The sequence below is a fragment of the Leucoraja erinacea genome, unplaced genomic scaffold (genome assembly GCF_028641065.1).
Source record: "Leucoraja erinacea ecotype New England unplaced genomic scaffold, Leri_hhj_1 Leri_972S, whole genome shotgun sequence".
Taxonomy (NCBI): domain Eukaryota; kingdom Metazoa; phylum Chordata; class Chondrichthyes; order Rajiformes; family Rajidae; genus Leucoraja; species Leucoraja erinaceus.
In genome coordinates, this window is record NW_026576919.1 from 1 (window position 1) to 15,652 (window position 15,652).

General features: G+C 51.1%; 1 protein-coding gene across 1 annotated transcript in view; it reads left to right on the plus strand.

The window, feature by feature from the left end:
- The first annotated feature begins 5,007 nt into the window (after positions 1 to 5,007).
- The window catches only part of LOC129695175 (zinc finger protein 883-like), a 31,505-nt gene continuing 20,860 nt past the window's right edge, over positions 5,008 to 15,652 (plus strand). The window contains exons 1-2 of the mRNA XM_055631947.1: positions 5,008 to 5,137; positions 10,704 to 11,736. Coding sequence (XP_055487922.1) covers positions 10,833 to 11,736 — 904 coding nt within the window. The 5' untranslated portion in view covers positions 5,008 to 5,137; positions 10,704 to 10,832. The remainder of the gene's footprint in view (positions 5,138 to 10,703; positions 11,737 to 15,652) is intronic.

Below are 15,652 nucleotides of genomic sequence, written 5' to 3' on the forward strand. Positions count from 1 at the left end.
TGGAGTGGGCAAATGTTGGGCAGATGCAGTATAATGTTGATAAATGTGAGGTTATCCATTTTGGTGGCAAAAACAGGAAAGCAGACTATTATCTAAATGGTGGCCGATTGGGAAAGGGGGAGATGCCGCGAGACCTGGGTGTCATGGTACACCAGTCATTGAAGGTAGGCATGCATGTGCAGCAGGCAGTAAAGAAAGCGAATGGTATGTTAGCTTTCATTGCAAAAGGATTTGAGTATAGGAGCAGAGAGGTTTCTACTGCAGTTGTACAGGGTCTTGGTGAGACCACACCTTGAGTATTGCGTACAGTTTTGGTCCCAAATCTGAGGAAGGACATTATTGCCATAGAGGGAGTGCAGAGACGGTTCACCAGACTGATTCCCGGGATGTCAGGACTGTCTTATGAAGAAAGACTGGATAGACTTGGTTTTTACTCTCTAGAATTTAGGAGATTGAGAGGGGATCTTATAGAAACTTACAAAATTCTGAAGGGGTTGGACAGGCTAGATGCAGGAAGATTGTTCCCGATGTTAGGGAAGTCCAGGACACGGGGTCACAGCTTAAGGATAAAGGGGAAATCCCTTTAAAACCGAGATATGAGAAGAACTTTTTTCACACAGAGAGTGGTGAATCTCTGGAACTATCTGCCACAGAGGGTAGTTGAGGCCAGTTCATTGGCTATATTTAAGAGGGAGTTAGATGTGGCCCTTGTGGCTAAGGGGATCATGGGGTATGGAGAGAAGGCAGGTACGGGATACTGAGTTGGATGATCAGCCATGATCATATTGAATGGCGGTGCAGGCTCGAAGGGCCGAATGTCCTACTCCTGCACCTACTTTCGTATGTTTCTATGTTTTTCTATGTTTCATCCTTTGATTCCTTGCTACGCCGAAACCAGACGCAGAATGGCCGAGATCTTTTCCATTTCGTTAGAGATTTCACTTTTCTTTCTAAGTATCCACTCCTGATTACATTCCGTCGTGTTTATGGTACACATTTTTTAATCAAATCCTTCTTCGCCCGCCCCCCCCCCCCCCCAATATTTAACACCATCTCACCCATAGAATCAGGCCCCAGCCCCAGCCCCCCTGGTTGAATGTTCCATCGTGTGATGTCACAATGCCCCAATGCTCAAAGACATTCTTGCCATAGAGGGAGTACAGAGAAAGGTTCACCAGACTGATTCCTGGGATGTCAGGACTTTCATATGAAGAAAGGTTGGATAGACTCGGCTTGTACACGCTAGAATTTAGAAGATTGAGTGCGGATCTTATAGAAACGTACAAAATTCTTAAGGGATTGGACATGCTAGATGCAGGAAGATTGTTCCAGATGTTGGGGAAGTCCAGAACAAGGGGTCACAGTTTAAAGATAAGGGGGAAATCGTTTAGGGACCGAGATGAGAAAAACATTTTTCACACAGAGAGTGGTGAATCTCTGGAATTCTCTGCCACAGAAGGTAGTTGAGGGCCAGTTCATTGGCTATATTTAAGAGGGAGTTAGATGTGGCCCTTGTGGCTAAAGGGATCAGGGGTATGGAGAGAAGGCAGGTACAGGATACTGAGTTGGATGATCAGCCATGATCATATTGAATGGTGGTGCAGGCTCGAAGGGCCAAATGGCCTACTCCTGCACCTAATTTCTATGTTTCCCTCTCCTCACCCCTCTCCCTCTCCCACCCATCCCTCTCCTCCCCCGCCCCCCTCCCCTCTCTACCCCCACCCCTCTCCCCTTCCCTCCCCTTCCTCCTCCCCCCTCCCCTTCCTCCTACCCCTCTGTCCCCTTCTTCCACTACTCCCCCTTCCCCCCTCCCTCCCCACTCTTCCACTTCTCTCCCCTTACCCCACCCCTCTCCCTCCCCCACCCCTCTTCTCTGCCCCTCCCTTCCCCTCCCCTCCCCCACTCCTTCCCCCTACCCCTCTGTCCCTATTCCCACCACTCCCCCTGACCTCTTCCACCACTCCCGCTACCCCTCCCTCCCCTCCTTCCCCTCTTTCCATCACCTTCGAAGGGCTGAATGCCTACTCCTGCACCTAATTTCTATGTTTCCACTTCTCTCCCCTTCTCTCCTCCCCCTCTCCCTCTCCTCACCCCTCTCTCCCCCCACACCCCCTTCCCTCTCTACCCCACCCCCCCTTCCCTCTCTCCCCCACCCCCTTCCCCCTATCCCCTCTGTCCCCTCTTTCCATCACCCCCCCCCCCCCTCTCCTCCCCTCCCTCCCCCCCATCCCCCCTCCCCCACATCTCTCTACCCATTCCACTCTCTCAGCACCTACCCCACTCTCCTTTCCCTCCCAAATCTGTCCCGTTTCCTCCTCCTCCCTCCCTCTCCCCTCCCTCCCCTCTTCTCACCCCCCTCCCCCCACTTGTGTGTTTGGGGGGTGGTTAATGTGAGTGTGATGCTGCAGCCTTCCCACCCGCCACTCCCCGCAAACGCCGTTGGGGAAACAGACCCAACGGGTCTGCACTTGGTCTAGTTATATATTAAAACTGTGTGCCTGCCGCGGTCCGTCATCTGGCATCCGGCGTCTGGCTGCCGGCCGCCAGCCGACTTTCTTCCTTTGATTCCTTGCTACTCCGAAACCAGATGCAGAATCGCCGAGATCTTTTCCATTTCGGTAGAGATTTCACTTTTTTTTCAAAGTATCCGCTCCTGATTACATTTCGTCATGTTTATGTACACATTTTTTATCAAATCCCTTCTCCCCCCCCCCAATATTTCAAAAGAAAACTGGCATCTCACCCATAGAAGCAGCCCCAGCCCCAGCCCCTGGTGAACGTTCCATCGTGTGATGTCACAATGCCCAATGCTCAAAGACATTCTTCCCATAGAGGGAGTACAGAGAAGGTACACAAAATTGCTGGAGAAACTCAGCGGGTGCAGCAGCATCTATGGAGCGAAGGAAATAGGCAACATTTCGGGCCGAAACCCTTCTTCAGTACAGAGAAGGTTCACCAGACTGATTCCTGGGATGTCAGGACTTTCATATGAAGAAAGACTGGATAGACTCGGCTTGTACTCACTAGATTTTAGAAGATTGAGGGGGTATCTTATAGAAACTTACAAAATTCTTAAGGGGTTGGACAGGCTAGATGCAGGAAGATTGTTCCAGATGTTGGGGAAGTCCAGAACAAGGGGTCACAGTTTAAGGATAAGGGGTAAATCTTTTAGGACCGAGATGAGAAAAACATTTTTCACACAGAGAGCGGTGAATCTCTGGAATTCACTGGCACAGAAGGTAGTTGAGGCCAGTTCATTGGCTATATTTAAGAGGGAGTTAGATGTGGCCCTTGTGGCTAAAGGGATCAGGGGGTATGGAGAGAAGGCAGGTACAGGATACTGAGTTGGATGATCAGCCATATCATATATCATATCATATTGAATGGTGGTGCAGGCTCGAAGGGCCGAATGGCCTACTCCTGCACTTAATTTCTGTTTCCCTCTCCTCACCCCTCTACCACCCATCCCTCTCTCCACCCGCCCCCTTCCTCCTACCCCTCTGTCCCTCTTCCATCACTCCCCCTACCCCTTTCCTCCTCCCTCCCCACTCTCCACCTCTCCCCCTTCCCCCTCCCCCACAGCTCTCTCCCCCTCCCCCTCTCTCACCCCCTACCCCGCTCTCCTTTCCCTCCCAAATCTGTCCCGTTTTCCTCCTCCTCCTCTCCCGTCCCTCCCCTCTTCTCTCTCCCCCCCATCCGTGTGTTTGGGGGGTGGTTAATGTGAGTGTGATGCCTCATCCCCCCCCCCCCCCCCGCAAATGCCATAGAAACATAGAAATTAGGTGCAGGAGTAGGCCATTCGGCCCTTCGAGCCTGCACCGCCATTCAATATGATCATGGCTGATCATCCAACTCAGTATCCCGTACCTGCCTTCTCTCCATACCCCCTGATCCCCTTAGCCACAAGGGCCACATCTAACTCCCTCTTAAATATAGCTATGTTTGGGTTGAATGGTGGTGCAGGCTCGAAGGGCCGAATGGCCTACTCCTGCACTTAATTTCTATGTTTCCCTCTCCTCACCCCTCTACCACCCATCCCTCTCTCCACCCGCCCCCTTCCTCCTACCCCTCTGTCCCTCTTCCATCATTGGGTCTGTTTCCCCAATATGCCGTTGGGGAAACAGACCCAACGGGTCTGCACTTGGTCTAGTATGCTTTAATTTCAGGTCATCCAAGTAAAATCTTTTATATTTGTTTCAGAATGCTAATTTCCGAGTATGAAAATGGCCATAACTTTTTTAATACTGAAGATACGAAAGTGAATTAGGTGCCAAATTAAATTTCTTTTTATGCTTTATCTGATGGAATAGATTGCAGGCTTGATTTTTTAAAATCTCAGAATTTTGTAACATTGTTGTATCATATTTGTTTCAGAACGCTTCAATCTATAATAACCGAAAATTTCATTCAGATCTCTTATTTTTTAAGAAAGTTTTGGGGTTTTATGTCAATTGACTCTTTAGGAACACAGCTATGTGTTGAGACAATGGGAAAGCAATAGGGAACAAGATGCTAGTCTCCGAGTATAAAAATGACCATAACCGTTATCATGCTGAAGATATGAAAGTGAGTTAGGTGTCAAATTAAAGTTATTTTAATGCTTTTATCTGATGGGATAAATTACAGGCTTGATTTTTAAAATCTCAAAATTTTGTAACGTTCCTACCTGAACTTAGGGCCTGTTTCCACACTCTATTGTGACAAAGTTACTGCAGCATTTTTTGTCTTTATCTTCAGTTTGCAGCAGTGTGTGGAGCTGAAACCACAGCCGCCCAGTTGCTCCTCTCCACAGACGCTGCCCGTCCGTCTGTCTGCCCCGCTGCGTCACTCCGGCAGCGGGACAAAGATCTTGTTGCTCAGCTCCGCTAGAAGATCTTTGGTTGGTGCCGACTTCACATTTAAAATTAAACCGCCATCTTGACAGTTCTTCCTCGGATAGGCGGTGACGTCACGGCGCAGGGTGGGCGGACGTCACGGCGCACGGTGGGCGGGGCTGGCGGACGTCACGGCGCACGGTGGGCGGGGGGGAAGACGTAACGGCGTTGGGCGGACGAGTGACAGATGGCGGTCGGTTGGCGAGACCAAAGATGTTATAGCTCTAGGATCGGTGGGCGAGACGGCGAGTCGGCGGCTCCAGGTCCGTGCGGCGGCTCCACCCCCCTCATCCCCCCCCTCATCTCACCCACCCCCCCCCCTTCACCCCCCCCCCCCCCCCCTCATCTACCCCCCCCCCCCCTCATTCCCCCCCTCATTTACCCCCCCCATTACCCCCCCTCCCCCCTCATCTACCCCCCTCACCCCCCCCTCATCTACCCCCCCCCCCTTCACTCTTCATCCTCCCCTCATCTCCCTCAACTCATCTACCGCCCCCCCCCCCCCTCATCTACCCCCCCCCCCCCTCTACCCCCCCCCCTCCCCCCTCATCTCCCCCTCACCTCACCCCCCCCCCCCCCTCATCATCCATCTACCCCCACACACCTCTCACCCTCCCCCCCATCTCACCCCCCCCACTCCCCCCCCCTCCTCCCCCCCTATCCCCCCTCCCCCCTCATCTACCCCCCCCATTCCCCCCCTCGCTACCCCCCTCTCACCCCCCCCCCCACTCCCTCAACTCATCCGACCCCCCTCATACCCCCCCTCATCTCCCCCCCTCACCACCCCCCTGATCTCATCCCCTCCTCCCCTCATCCCCCTCATCCTCCTCTCACCCCCCCCACACCACCCTCTCACCCTCCCCTCCCTCCCCCCCTCATCCCCTCCCTCATCCCCCACACTCTCTCACCCTCACCCCCTCACCCCCCTCCCTCATCCCCCCTACCCCCCTCCCTCACCCCCACACCCTCCTCTCCTCCCTCCATCCCTCCCCTCACCCTCACCCCCTTTCTCCCCCCTCCCCCCCCCCCCCCCTCCCGCCCTCCCCCCTCCTCGCCTCCCTCCCCTCCTCAACCCCCTCACACACCTCACCACAAGAGACACACGATCTAAAGGGTCGGGGTCGTGAACTGAAATACAAATGTAAATTATTAGGCGAGAAATAGTATTGGGTAGGCTAATGGGACTGAAGGATGATAAATCCCCTGGACCTGATGGTCTGCATCCCATCAGGGTCCTGAGGGAGATGGCTCTAGAAATAGTGGACGCATTGGTGATCCTTTTCCAATGTTCAATAGATTCAGGATCAGTTCCTGTGCATTGGAGGATAGCTAATGTTATCCCACTTTTCAAGAAAGGAGCGAGAGAGAAAACTGGGAATTACAGACCAGTTAGCCTGACTTCAGTGGTGGGAAAGATGCTGGAGTCAATTATTAAAGAGGAAATAATGGGGCATTTGGATAGCAGTAAAAGGATTAGTCCAAGCCAGCATGCTTGACTAATCTTCTGGATTTTTTTGAGGATGTGACAAGTAAAATGAATGAAGGGGAGCCAGTGGATGTAGTGTATCCAGACTTTCAGAAAGCCTTTGATAGGGTCCTGCACGGGAGACTGGTGACTAAAAAGAGCACATGGTATTGGGGGTAGGGTGTTGACGTGGATAGAAAATTGGTTGGCAGACAGGTAGCAAAGAGTAGGAGTGATCGGGTCCTTTTCAGAATGGCAGGCAGTGGCGAGTGGAGTGCCGCAAGGCTCGGTGTTGGGGCCGCAATTGTTTACCATTTATTAATGATTTGGAAGAGGGAATTAGAAGCAACACTAGCAGGTTTGCAGATGACACAAAGCTGGGTGGCAGTGTGAACTGTGAAGAGGATGTTAGGAGGTTGCAGGGTGACCTGGACAGGTTGAGTGAGTGGGCAGATGCGTGGCAGATGCAGTATAATATAGATAAATGTGAGGTTATCCACTTTGGTGGCAAAAACAAGGGGACAGATTATTATCTCAATGGGGTTAGGTTAGGTAAGGGGTAGGTTCAGCGAGACCTGGGCGTCCTTATATACCGGTCACTGAAAGTTGGCTTACAGGTACAGCAGGCAGTGAAGAAAGCTAATGGAATGTTGGCCTTCATTACAGGAGGATTTCAGTATAGGAGCAGAGAGGTTCTTCTGCAGTTGTATAGGGCTCTGGTGAGACCACATCTGGAGCATTGTGTACAGTTTTGGTCTCCTAATTTGAGGAAGGACATCCTTGTGATTGAGGCAGAGCAGCGTAGATTCACGAGATTGATCCCTGGGACAGTAAGACTGTCATATGAGGAAAGATTGAAAAGACTAGGCTTGTATTCACTGGAGTTTAGAAGGATGAGGGGGATCTTATAGAAACATATAACATTTTAAAAGGACTGGACAAGCTAGATGCAGGAAAAATGTTCCCAATGTTGGACGAGTCCAGAACCAGGGGCCACAGTCTTAGAGTAAAGGGGAGGTCATTTAAGACTGAGGTGAGAAAAAACGTCGTCACCCAGAGAGTTGTGGATTTGTGGAATTCCCTGCCACAGAGGTCAGTGGAGGCCAAGTCACTGGATGGATTTAAGAGAGAGTTAGATAGAGCTCTCGGGGCTAGTGGAATCAAGGGATATGGGGAGAAGGCAGGCACGGGTTATTGATTGGGGACGATCAGGCATGATCGCAATGAATGGCGGTGCTTGCTCGAAGGGCCGAATGGCCTCCTCCTGCACCTATTTTCTATGTGTCCATGTTTCTATGTAATCCCATCACAGCCCTGCCGCCTCTCACCCCTCATGCTCCTCAACCGCCCCCCCCTCCCCCTCCCTTCACCCCCTTCCCTCACCACCCTCCTCACCCCAGTCACCCTCTCACCCCTCTCCCACCCCTCACCCACCCCTCCTCCCTCATCCCCACCTTCACCCCCTCAACCCCCCTTCCCCTTCACCACCCTCATTCCCCCTTCAACCCCTCACCCCAACCCCCCCTGACCCCCTCACCCCTCGTCACCCACCTTCATCCTCACTCCCCTCATCCCCTCCACCCCTCCTCCTCACCCTTCCCCCCTCACCCTCACTCCTCACCCCTCATTCCCCACACCCCCTTCACCTGCCTCACCCCCTTACCCCACTCACCCTTATCCACTCCTCCCCTCCTCCCCTCCACCCCTTAATCCCTCACCCCCTCACCACACTCACCCCTCTCCTCCATCGCCCCCTCCTCCATCACCCCCCTCATCCTCTCACCCTCTCCTCAACCCCCTTTCACCCCATCTCACCCCCCTACCACCCCCCCCTCAACCCCTAACTCACCCCCTCTCACCTCCTACTCCCTCACACCCCTCGCCCACTTCACCCTCACCCAATCTGCCCTCATCCCTCACCCCACACACCCCCCCTCACCCGCCTCAGCCCGTTCACACCCCGCAGCCCCCCTCACCCCTCCCCCAACCCCTCTCACCCACACCCCATACCCACCCATACCCACCTCACCTCGCACACCCCTCCCCCACTCACGTATTCACCCCATCCCACACCTCCTCACCCCCTGACCCCTCACCCCCCACCACGTGCATCCCCTCACCCACTCACTCACACACCCCTCCCCTCCATCCTCACATGCTCACATACTCACCCCCCTCATCCCCCGCACTCCACCCCCCCCCTCGTCAGCAGCACTCCCTCCCCCCCTCTCCCACAGACCCCCCTCTCCCACAACCCGCCTCACCACCTCACCCCCCACCACCCCACAGGGAGAGGTTGAGTTGGCTGGGTCTCATCCTTGGATCGCAGAAGGATGAGGGGTGAAATGGGGTGTGGTAGGAGGTGGCGTGGGGGTGAGGGGTGTGGGGGGGCGCCGAGCACCCGGGCACCGCAGACGCTGTCCTGCGTCACGACATCATCTGCACACACGGCGCCCTGACGTCACCGCCCCTGCCATTGCGCAGAGTCACGTGGGGGGCGGGGTGCATCATGGGAAGAAGGTCACCGAGTGCTGGAGTCACTCAACGGGTCAGGCAGCATCTGGAGAACACGGAAAAAGGAAGTTTTTTGGGTCATAACCCGTCTGCAGACCTGAAACGTCACCTATCCACGTTGACCAGAGATGATGCTGCCTGGCCTGCTGTGTTACTCCAGCACTGTGTCTTTTTGTGTTTGAACCAGCATCTGCAGTTCCTTGTGTCTGCCAAAGATAGGCACAAAGTGCTGGGGAAAAAATATGGGCAATGTTTCAGGACATTTGGCTACTTGTCGATGTTCCCGATGTCGGGGAGTCCAGAACCAGTGGTCACGGTTTAAGAATAATGGGTGGGCGATTTAGGACTGAGATGAAGAAAAACCTTTTCATCCAGAGAGTTTATGAATCTGGAATTCTCTGCCGTAGAAGGCAGTGGAGGCCAATTCACTGGATGTTTTCAAGAGAGAGTTAGATTTATCTGTGGGCTAATGGAATCAGGGGATACATGGGGAAAGCAGGAACGGTACTGATTCTGGATGATCATCCATGATCATATTGAATGGTGGTGCTGGCTCGAAGGGCAAATTTTGCCTATCCACATTCCCCACAGACGCTGCCCGACCCGCTGAGTTACTCCAGCACTGTGTGACCTTCTTCCCATTATGCATGCCACCCCCCAACACGGTGCCGTCATTCCCCCTCGGATTGGGGGTGATGTCAGGGCGCCGGTCGTGAGCTGGCTGACTTGTGGGCGGGTGGCTCGACACAGTGCCCGGATACTCGCCGCCCCCAGATCGGTGCAACTCCCTCATTCTCTCACTTGCCCCCTCTACCCCACTTACTCCACCCTCCCTGCTCCCCCTCCCCTCACTTCCACCGTCCTCATCCCCTTACCACCTCTGGCCTCCTTCACCCCACTCCCCATCCCCCATTCCCCCTTCACCCTCCCACCCTCTACCCTCCCCCTCTCCTCTCACGCCCTGCCCCCCCCCCCCCCCCCCGCCCCTTCAATCACTAGCAATGTTCACAATAGACAATAGGTGCAGGAGGAGGCCATTCGCCCTTCGAACCAGCACCGCCATTCAATGTGATCATGGCTGATCATCCCCAATCCTGCACCCCGCTCCTGCCTTCTCCCCATATCCCCTGACTCTGCTATTTTTAAGAGCCCTATCTAGCTCTCTCTTGAAAGCATCCAGAAAACCTGCCTCCACCGCCCTCTGAGGCAGAGAATTCCACACTCACCACTCTCTGTGAGAAAAAGTGTTTCCTTGTCTCCGTTCTAAATGGCTTACTCCTTATTCTTAAACTGTGGCCCCTGGTTCTGGACTCCCCCAACATCGGGAACATGTTTCCAGCCTCTAGCGTGTCGAAGCCCTTAACAATCTTATATGTCTCAATGAGATAACCTCTCATCCTTCTAAACTCCAGAGTATACAAGCACATCTGCTCCATTAGGGCGACAGGTGGTGCAATGGGCTAAGTGTTCGGCTGGCGACCGGAAGGTAGCCGGTTCGAATCCCGCTTGGAGTGCATACTGTCGTTGTGTCCTTGGGCAAGACACTTCACCCACCTTTGCCTGTGTGTGAATGTGTGTGAATGACTGGTGGTGGTCGGAGGGGCCGTAGGCGCAGATTAGCAGCCACGCTTCCGTCAGTCTGCCACACGGCAGCTGTGGCTACAGAAGTAGCTCACCACCACCGAGTGTGACTGAGGAGTGAATGAATAATGCGATGTAAAGCGCCTTGAGTATCTAGAAAGGCGCTATATAAATCCCATCCATTATTATTATTATTAATCTCTAATTTAGTAAGCATTAGTAATGTCCTGTTTGCCAGCTTATTGACTCTCTGTGCTCCCCTCCTACAGGGTTTAGGAGCCGATGATGTGGACGGAGAGACGGTGACGTGAGGAGCCATTGAGGGCGGCCTGGGTGAGCCCCCCCCCCACCCCCAATCAGCTCGGTGTGCGGGCTGAGCCTCGAGGGGCTGAGCTTCGATGGAGGACCCGATGACGGGGCACAACATGGAGAAGCGTTATGAGTGTGACGTGTGTGGCAAGGCCTGGCAGAGTGCATGCCAGCTGGAGACCCACCGGCGGTTGCACACGGGAGAACGTCCCTTTGACTGCTCGGAGTGCGGCAAGAACTTCGCCAGCTACGACAAACTGCTGCGGCACAACCGCGTGCACTCCGGCGAGAGGCCCTTCACCTGCTCCGATTGCGGCAAAGGCTTCAAGACAGCGAATCACCTGAAGGACCACCGGCGGGTGCACACGGGCGAGAAGCCCTATGACTGCTCCTCCTGCGACAAGAGCTTTGCCCTGTGGTCGGGGCTATGGCGGCACCGGCGGGTGCACAGCAGTGAGCAGCCCTACACCTGCTCCGACTGCGGCAAAGGCTTCAAGTCATCCACCAACCTGAAGATCCACAGGCGTCTGCACACCGGGGAGCGGCCCTACACCTGCAGCGACTGCGGCAAGGGCTTCACTTGCTCCAGCATCCTGCTGGAACACCAGCACATACACACCGGGGAGCGTCCCTACACCTGCGGCCAGTGCGGCAAGGGCTTCATCCACTCTAGCAACCTGTTGGTGCACCAGCGCACCCACACTGGTGAGCGCCCTTACACCTGCGACCAGTGTGGCAAGGGCTTCACCCGCTCCACCGGGGTGTTGGAGCACCAGCGCACCCACACTGGCGAGCGTCCCTACACCTGTACCCAGTGTGGCAAGGGCTTCAACCGCTCCGACAGACTGCTGTCTCACCAGCGTACCCACACCGGCGAGCGCCCCTACACCTGCAACGACTGCGGCAAGGGCTTCACCCAGTCCCACAGCCTGCTGGTGCACCAGCGCACCCACACCGGCGAGCGACCCTTCATCTGTAACCAATGCGGCAAGGGCTTCACCCGCTCCGACAGACTGCTGTCCCACCAGCGGGTGCACGCCGGTAACCGTCCCTTCCAAAGCCCAGTGTGAGGAGAGCGCTGTGCTGTGGCCTCCCACGCCCTGTCTCACCAGCGCGTGCACATCAGTGGCCAGCCCTATGACTGCCCGTACAGCGGTGAGGCGTTTGACAGCTCGCGGGCGGGGGTTGCTAGCTGTCATATGTTTGTGTCTTATATTTTTGTGAAAACGCTACGCGGCAACGATAAAATGTTTATATATTCTCGCATTTTTCCCCGTGATCAGGTTCTCTTACGATTCGATGCATTATTTTATGACTTTTTGGTGATTAAAGTTTTTTTTAAAAATAACTTTTAAGCTGACTTTCTTCGACTGATGACGTCACAATGAGTTGGCGGGCACGATGGCTCGAGTCGGACCCCATTTCACACAAAGAATACAGGCATGATATTCTTCTGATTTAAATCGGAATTCCGATTTTTTTCTTTTCTAATTTTTCAATGTTTTGTGCCGAATTATTTGGTGGCCAATCAGCCGCTGTCTCCAAGGGGGCTGCGCCCAATCACATAATGTGCCGATAACTCGGCGGCAAATCAGATGCAGTCTCCGAGGGGCGTTGCGGCCAATCATCAAGCAGCTTCCCTTGCTGAAGCAGAAGCCAAGGTCAAGTGGCAAGAAAGAAGCTCAGGGAAGCCATGTTGAGCACGTTTACAAAATGAAAATGTCAGGCAAAGAGCAAGTCAAACTAGAGGTTAGGCAATGTTACATGTCATCGGCTTATCAATCACTGTTTATGTGCTGTTTGCACACAGTGCTAAGCAAAGAGATATTTCAGGTACCATTTCTTATAAAGATTTGTTTAGCTGTATGAGAAATGAAATATTTATCTTTTGGGGGTTATTTTACTGGTTTTGTATTGAAAACATTCTAAGCTGCTGTTGTGCAGAAAGCTTGGGAATCACTTTCAATTTATTGACTTTGCGATCTTTAAAGATAAGACGGTGTGGATTTTTGTGCTAATTCTATACAGTAATACTTTGCCATTTATAAAATATTTATTGAAAAGCAAATTAACGTTGCTTTTATTCCAATGGTTTCCACTGTTGCTAAAAGTAACAATGTTACAAAATTTTGAGATTTAAAAAATCAAGTCTGTAATTTATCCCATCAGATAAAGCATAAAAAGAAGTTTAATTTGACACCTAATTCACTTTCATATCTTCAGTATTAAAAAAGTTATGGCCATTTTCATACTCAGAAATTAGCATCTTGTTCCCGATTGCTTTTTCATTGACTTAACACAAAAGCTGAGATCGAGAACAGTCAAAAGCCCATAGCTTTCTTAAAAATTAAGAGAACTGAAAGAAATTTTCAGTTATAGATTGAAGAATTCTGAAATAAATATGAAACAATCTTGTTCAAGAAGGAACTGCAGATGCTGGAAAATCGAAGGTACACAAAAATGCTGGAGAAACTCAGCGGGTGCAGCAGCATCTATGGAGCGAAGGAGATAGGTAACGTTTCGGGCCGAAACACTTCTTCAGACTTGGATGACCTGAAATTAAAGCATATAATTAGTTAGTTACCCAATTGTAGATAATTATAAAATTCAATTACTAGATCTAAACATCTATCCATTTCTTAAGAATAGATTAACATTTTTAAATAGCCTAAGTGTCCAAACAACATTCACACAAGAATTCACAATATAACATAATTTTTAAATCTCATTGTCGTGGGTTTATAGGCCAAATGGAAGGAATTTAATGTTTAATACCTGTAAATTAATGGCCATTTAAATCAGCTTGTGAGTGGGTTTTTCTGGAACGCAATCAATTGGACGTTGCGTTGATTTAGTCCCCCATATCGGCAGCAAAAACACTGCCAGTTCGTACGGGAAAAAAAATCACTGTTTCGCAACTTAAAATGTGAATTAAATGCATCTTAAGAAAAACTTTTATACATGAAAATAAACTACTTTCTTTTACCTGTCCCCTACGTAAAATCCGTCCCGTTGTCAGCATTGACGGCTTCAGAAGCTGATTTTAAAATCACTCCAGCGATTAACTTGTTGGGCAATTTATTTTTGAAAACACACAGAACGGCTGCCGGAATGATTCTTCAACTAATGCTTGCACTCCAACAAAATATAATCCAGGACCAGGTCGGAGAAAACCGCGTTTTAACCCTGCCCCCCCCCCTCAACACCCCAGTGGCAGAATTGCAGCGCCCCTGAAGGTAAGTATTGTAACCCCCCCTGCAATTATTAACTTGATTGCACCCCTCTATAAAATTTCATTTGAAAACAAAATAATGTTGCTACTGCTTGAATAGGGGGGGGTTGCATCAAGGGGCCAGAACACGCGCACACGGCATACAGTGGCAGAATTGCAAGGCGCCGCTGAACGGTAAGTTTTGTAACATGTTCTCACTTAGTAAAAAGACTGCAAGTTATTTTACTATGATTGCACTGATTCTTTGAATGACTTGATGACTCTGAACTTCGCACAAGAGTTCCTTATGGTAAGCACAAATAGTTTTTACCTTTGACCACTTTGTTAAAAACCGCCAAAATGGTAAATATTTGCGCTGTAAATAATGTGGAAATCGGGGTGTTGCTACTGCAGAATTTGAGGAGAAATATGGGGGGTGCGAGAGCTGAAAGGTCAACGGCTCAAAGGGCGTGACGACACGGCAGTGCAGCTATCAAGAGATCCAGTTTATTGGCCACATAGGCCAAGGAATTTGCTTGGTGCTCCCTCCAGCATGACATACAGTGACAGTTAATGACTCAGGAAACACATTAAAATAATAAAACTTATTTACCTTTTGTTAAAAACCTGCTGTTCAAAGGATTTGTTTTAAAATTCTTTTTTTGCGCTGTAAATAATTGTGGTCCTAAATCTGAGGGTCAAACTGTGAGAGCTCTCTCAGGTTATCAGCTGTTACTGATTGAGCCAGACTAAGCGGAAAAGGGGACCGTTTGCTTGTCGGCTCCGAGATTGTGGAATGAATTGCACATGCAAGTGAAATTTGCTTCTTGCTGTGCTCCTGAAGACATATCTATTCCCACAAGACCAGTGAGGTGTTGAATTGTTTATTAACTTTATTTGCTTGGTTTTGACATACGTGTGAATTTAGTGTATTTAATGACTCCTGTTTTATGATGTCTTGGGAACATATAAATATTAATAAGGTGCTTAACAAATAATATTAAATTATTAATGATAAAACACCATTGATCAAGCATGTGAACCAACAAAATATCAGATCAAAGGGAGGCTACAGTTTTTGGCTGTTGAGTAGAGCAACTACTCTTGGATAAAAACTGTTTATGTCTGGCTGTGGCAGCTTTGGCAGTCCAGAGTCGCCTTCCAGAAGGAAGTGATTCAAAGAGTTTGTGGCCAGGGTGAGAGGAGTCAGAGATGATCTTGCCCGCTCGCTTCCTGGCCCTTGCAGTGTACAGAACATCAATGGAGGGAAGGTTGCAGCCAATAATCTTCTCTGCTGATCGGACGTGCAGCCTCCAGGTGTCGTGCTTGATGGCTGAGCCAAACCAGACCATGATGGAGAAGGTGAGAACAGACTCTACAATGGCCGTGTAGAATTGGACCATCATTGCCTGTGGCAGATTGTGCTTCCTCAGCTGCCGCAGGAAGTATATCCTCTGTTGTGCCTTTTTGACTGTGGAGTCGATGGTAGCCCCCCACTTAAGGTCCTTGGAGATGACGGTTCCCAGGAACTTAAAAAACTCCAGATATGACTGTGGTGTTGTTGATGGTGAGTGGGGTGAGGGGAGGGGGGGCTCTCCTAAAGTCTACAATCAATTCCACAGTCTTAAGAGCATTGAACTCTAGGTTGTTGCTACGGCACCAGGACGCCAGCTGTGACACTTCCTGTCTGTAGGCAGA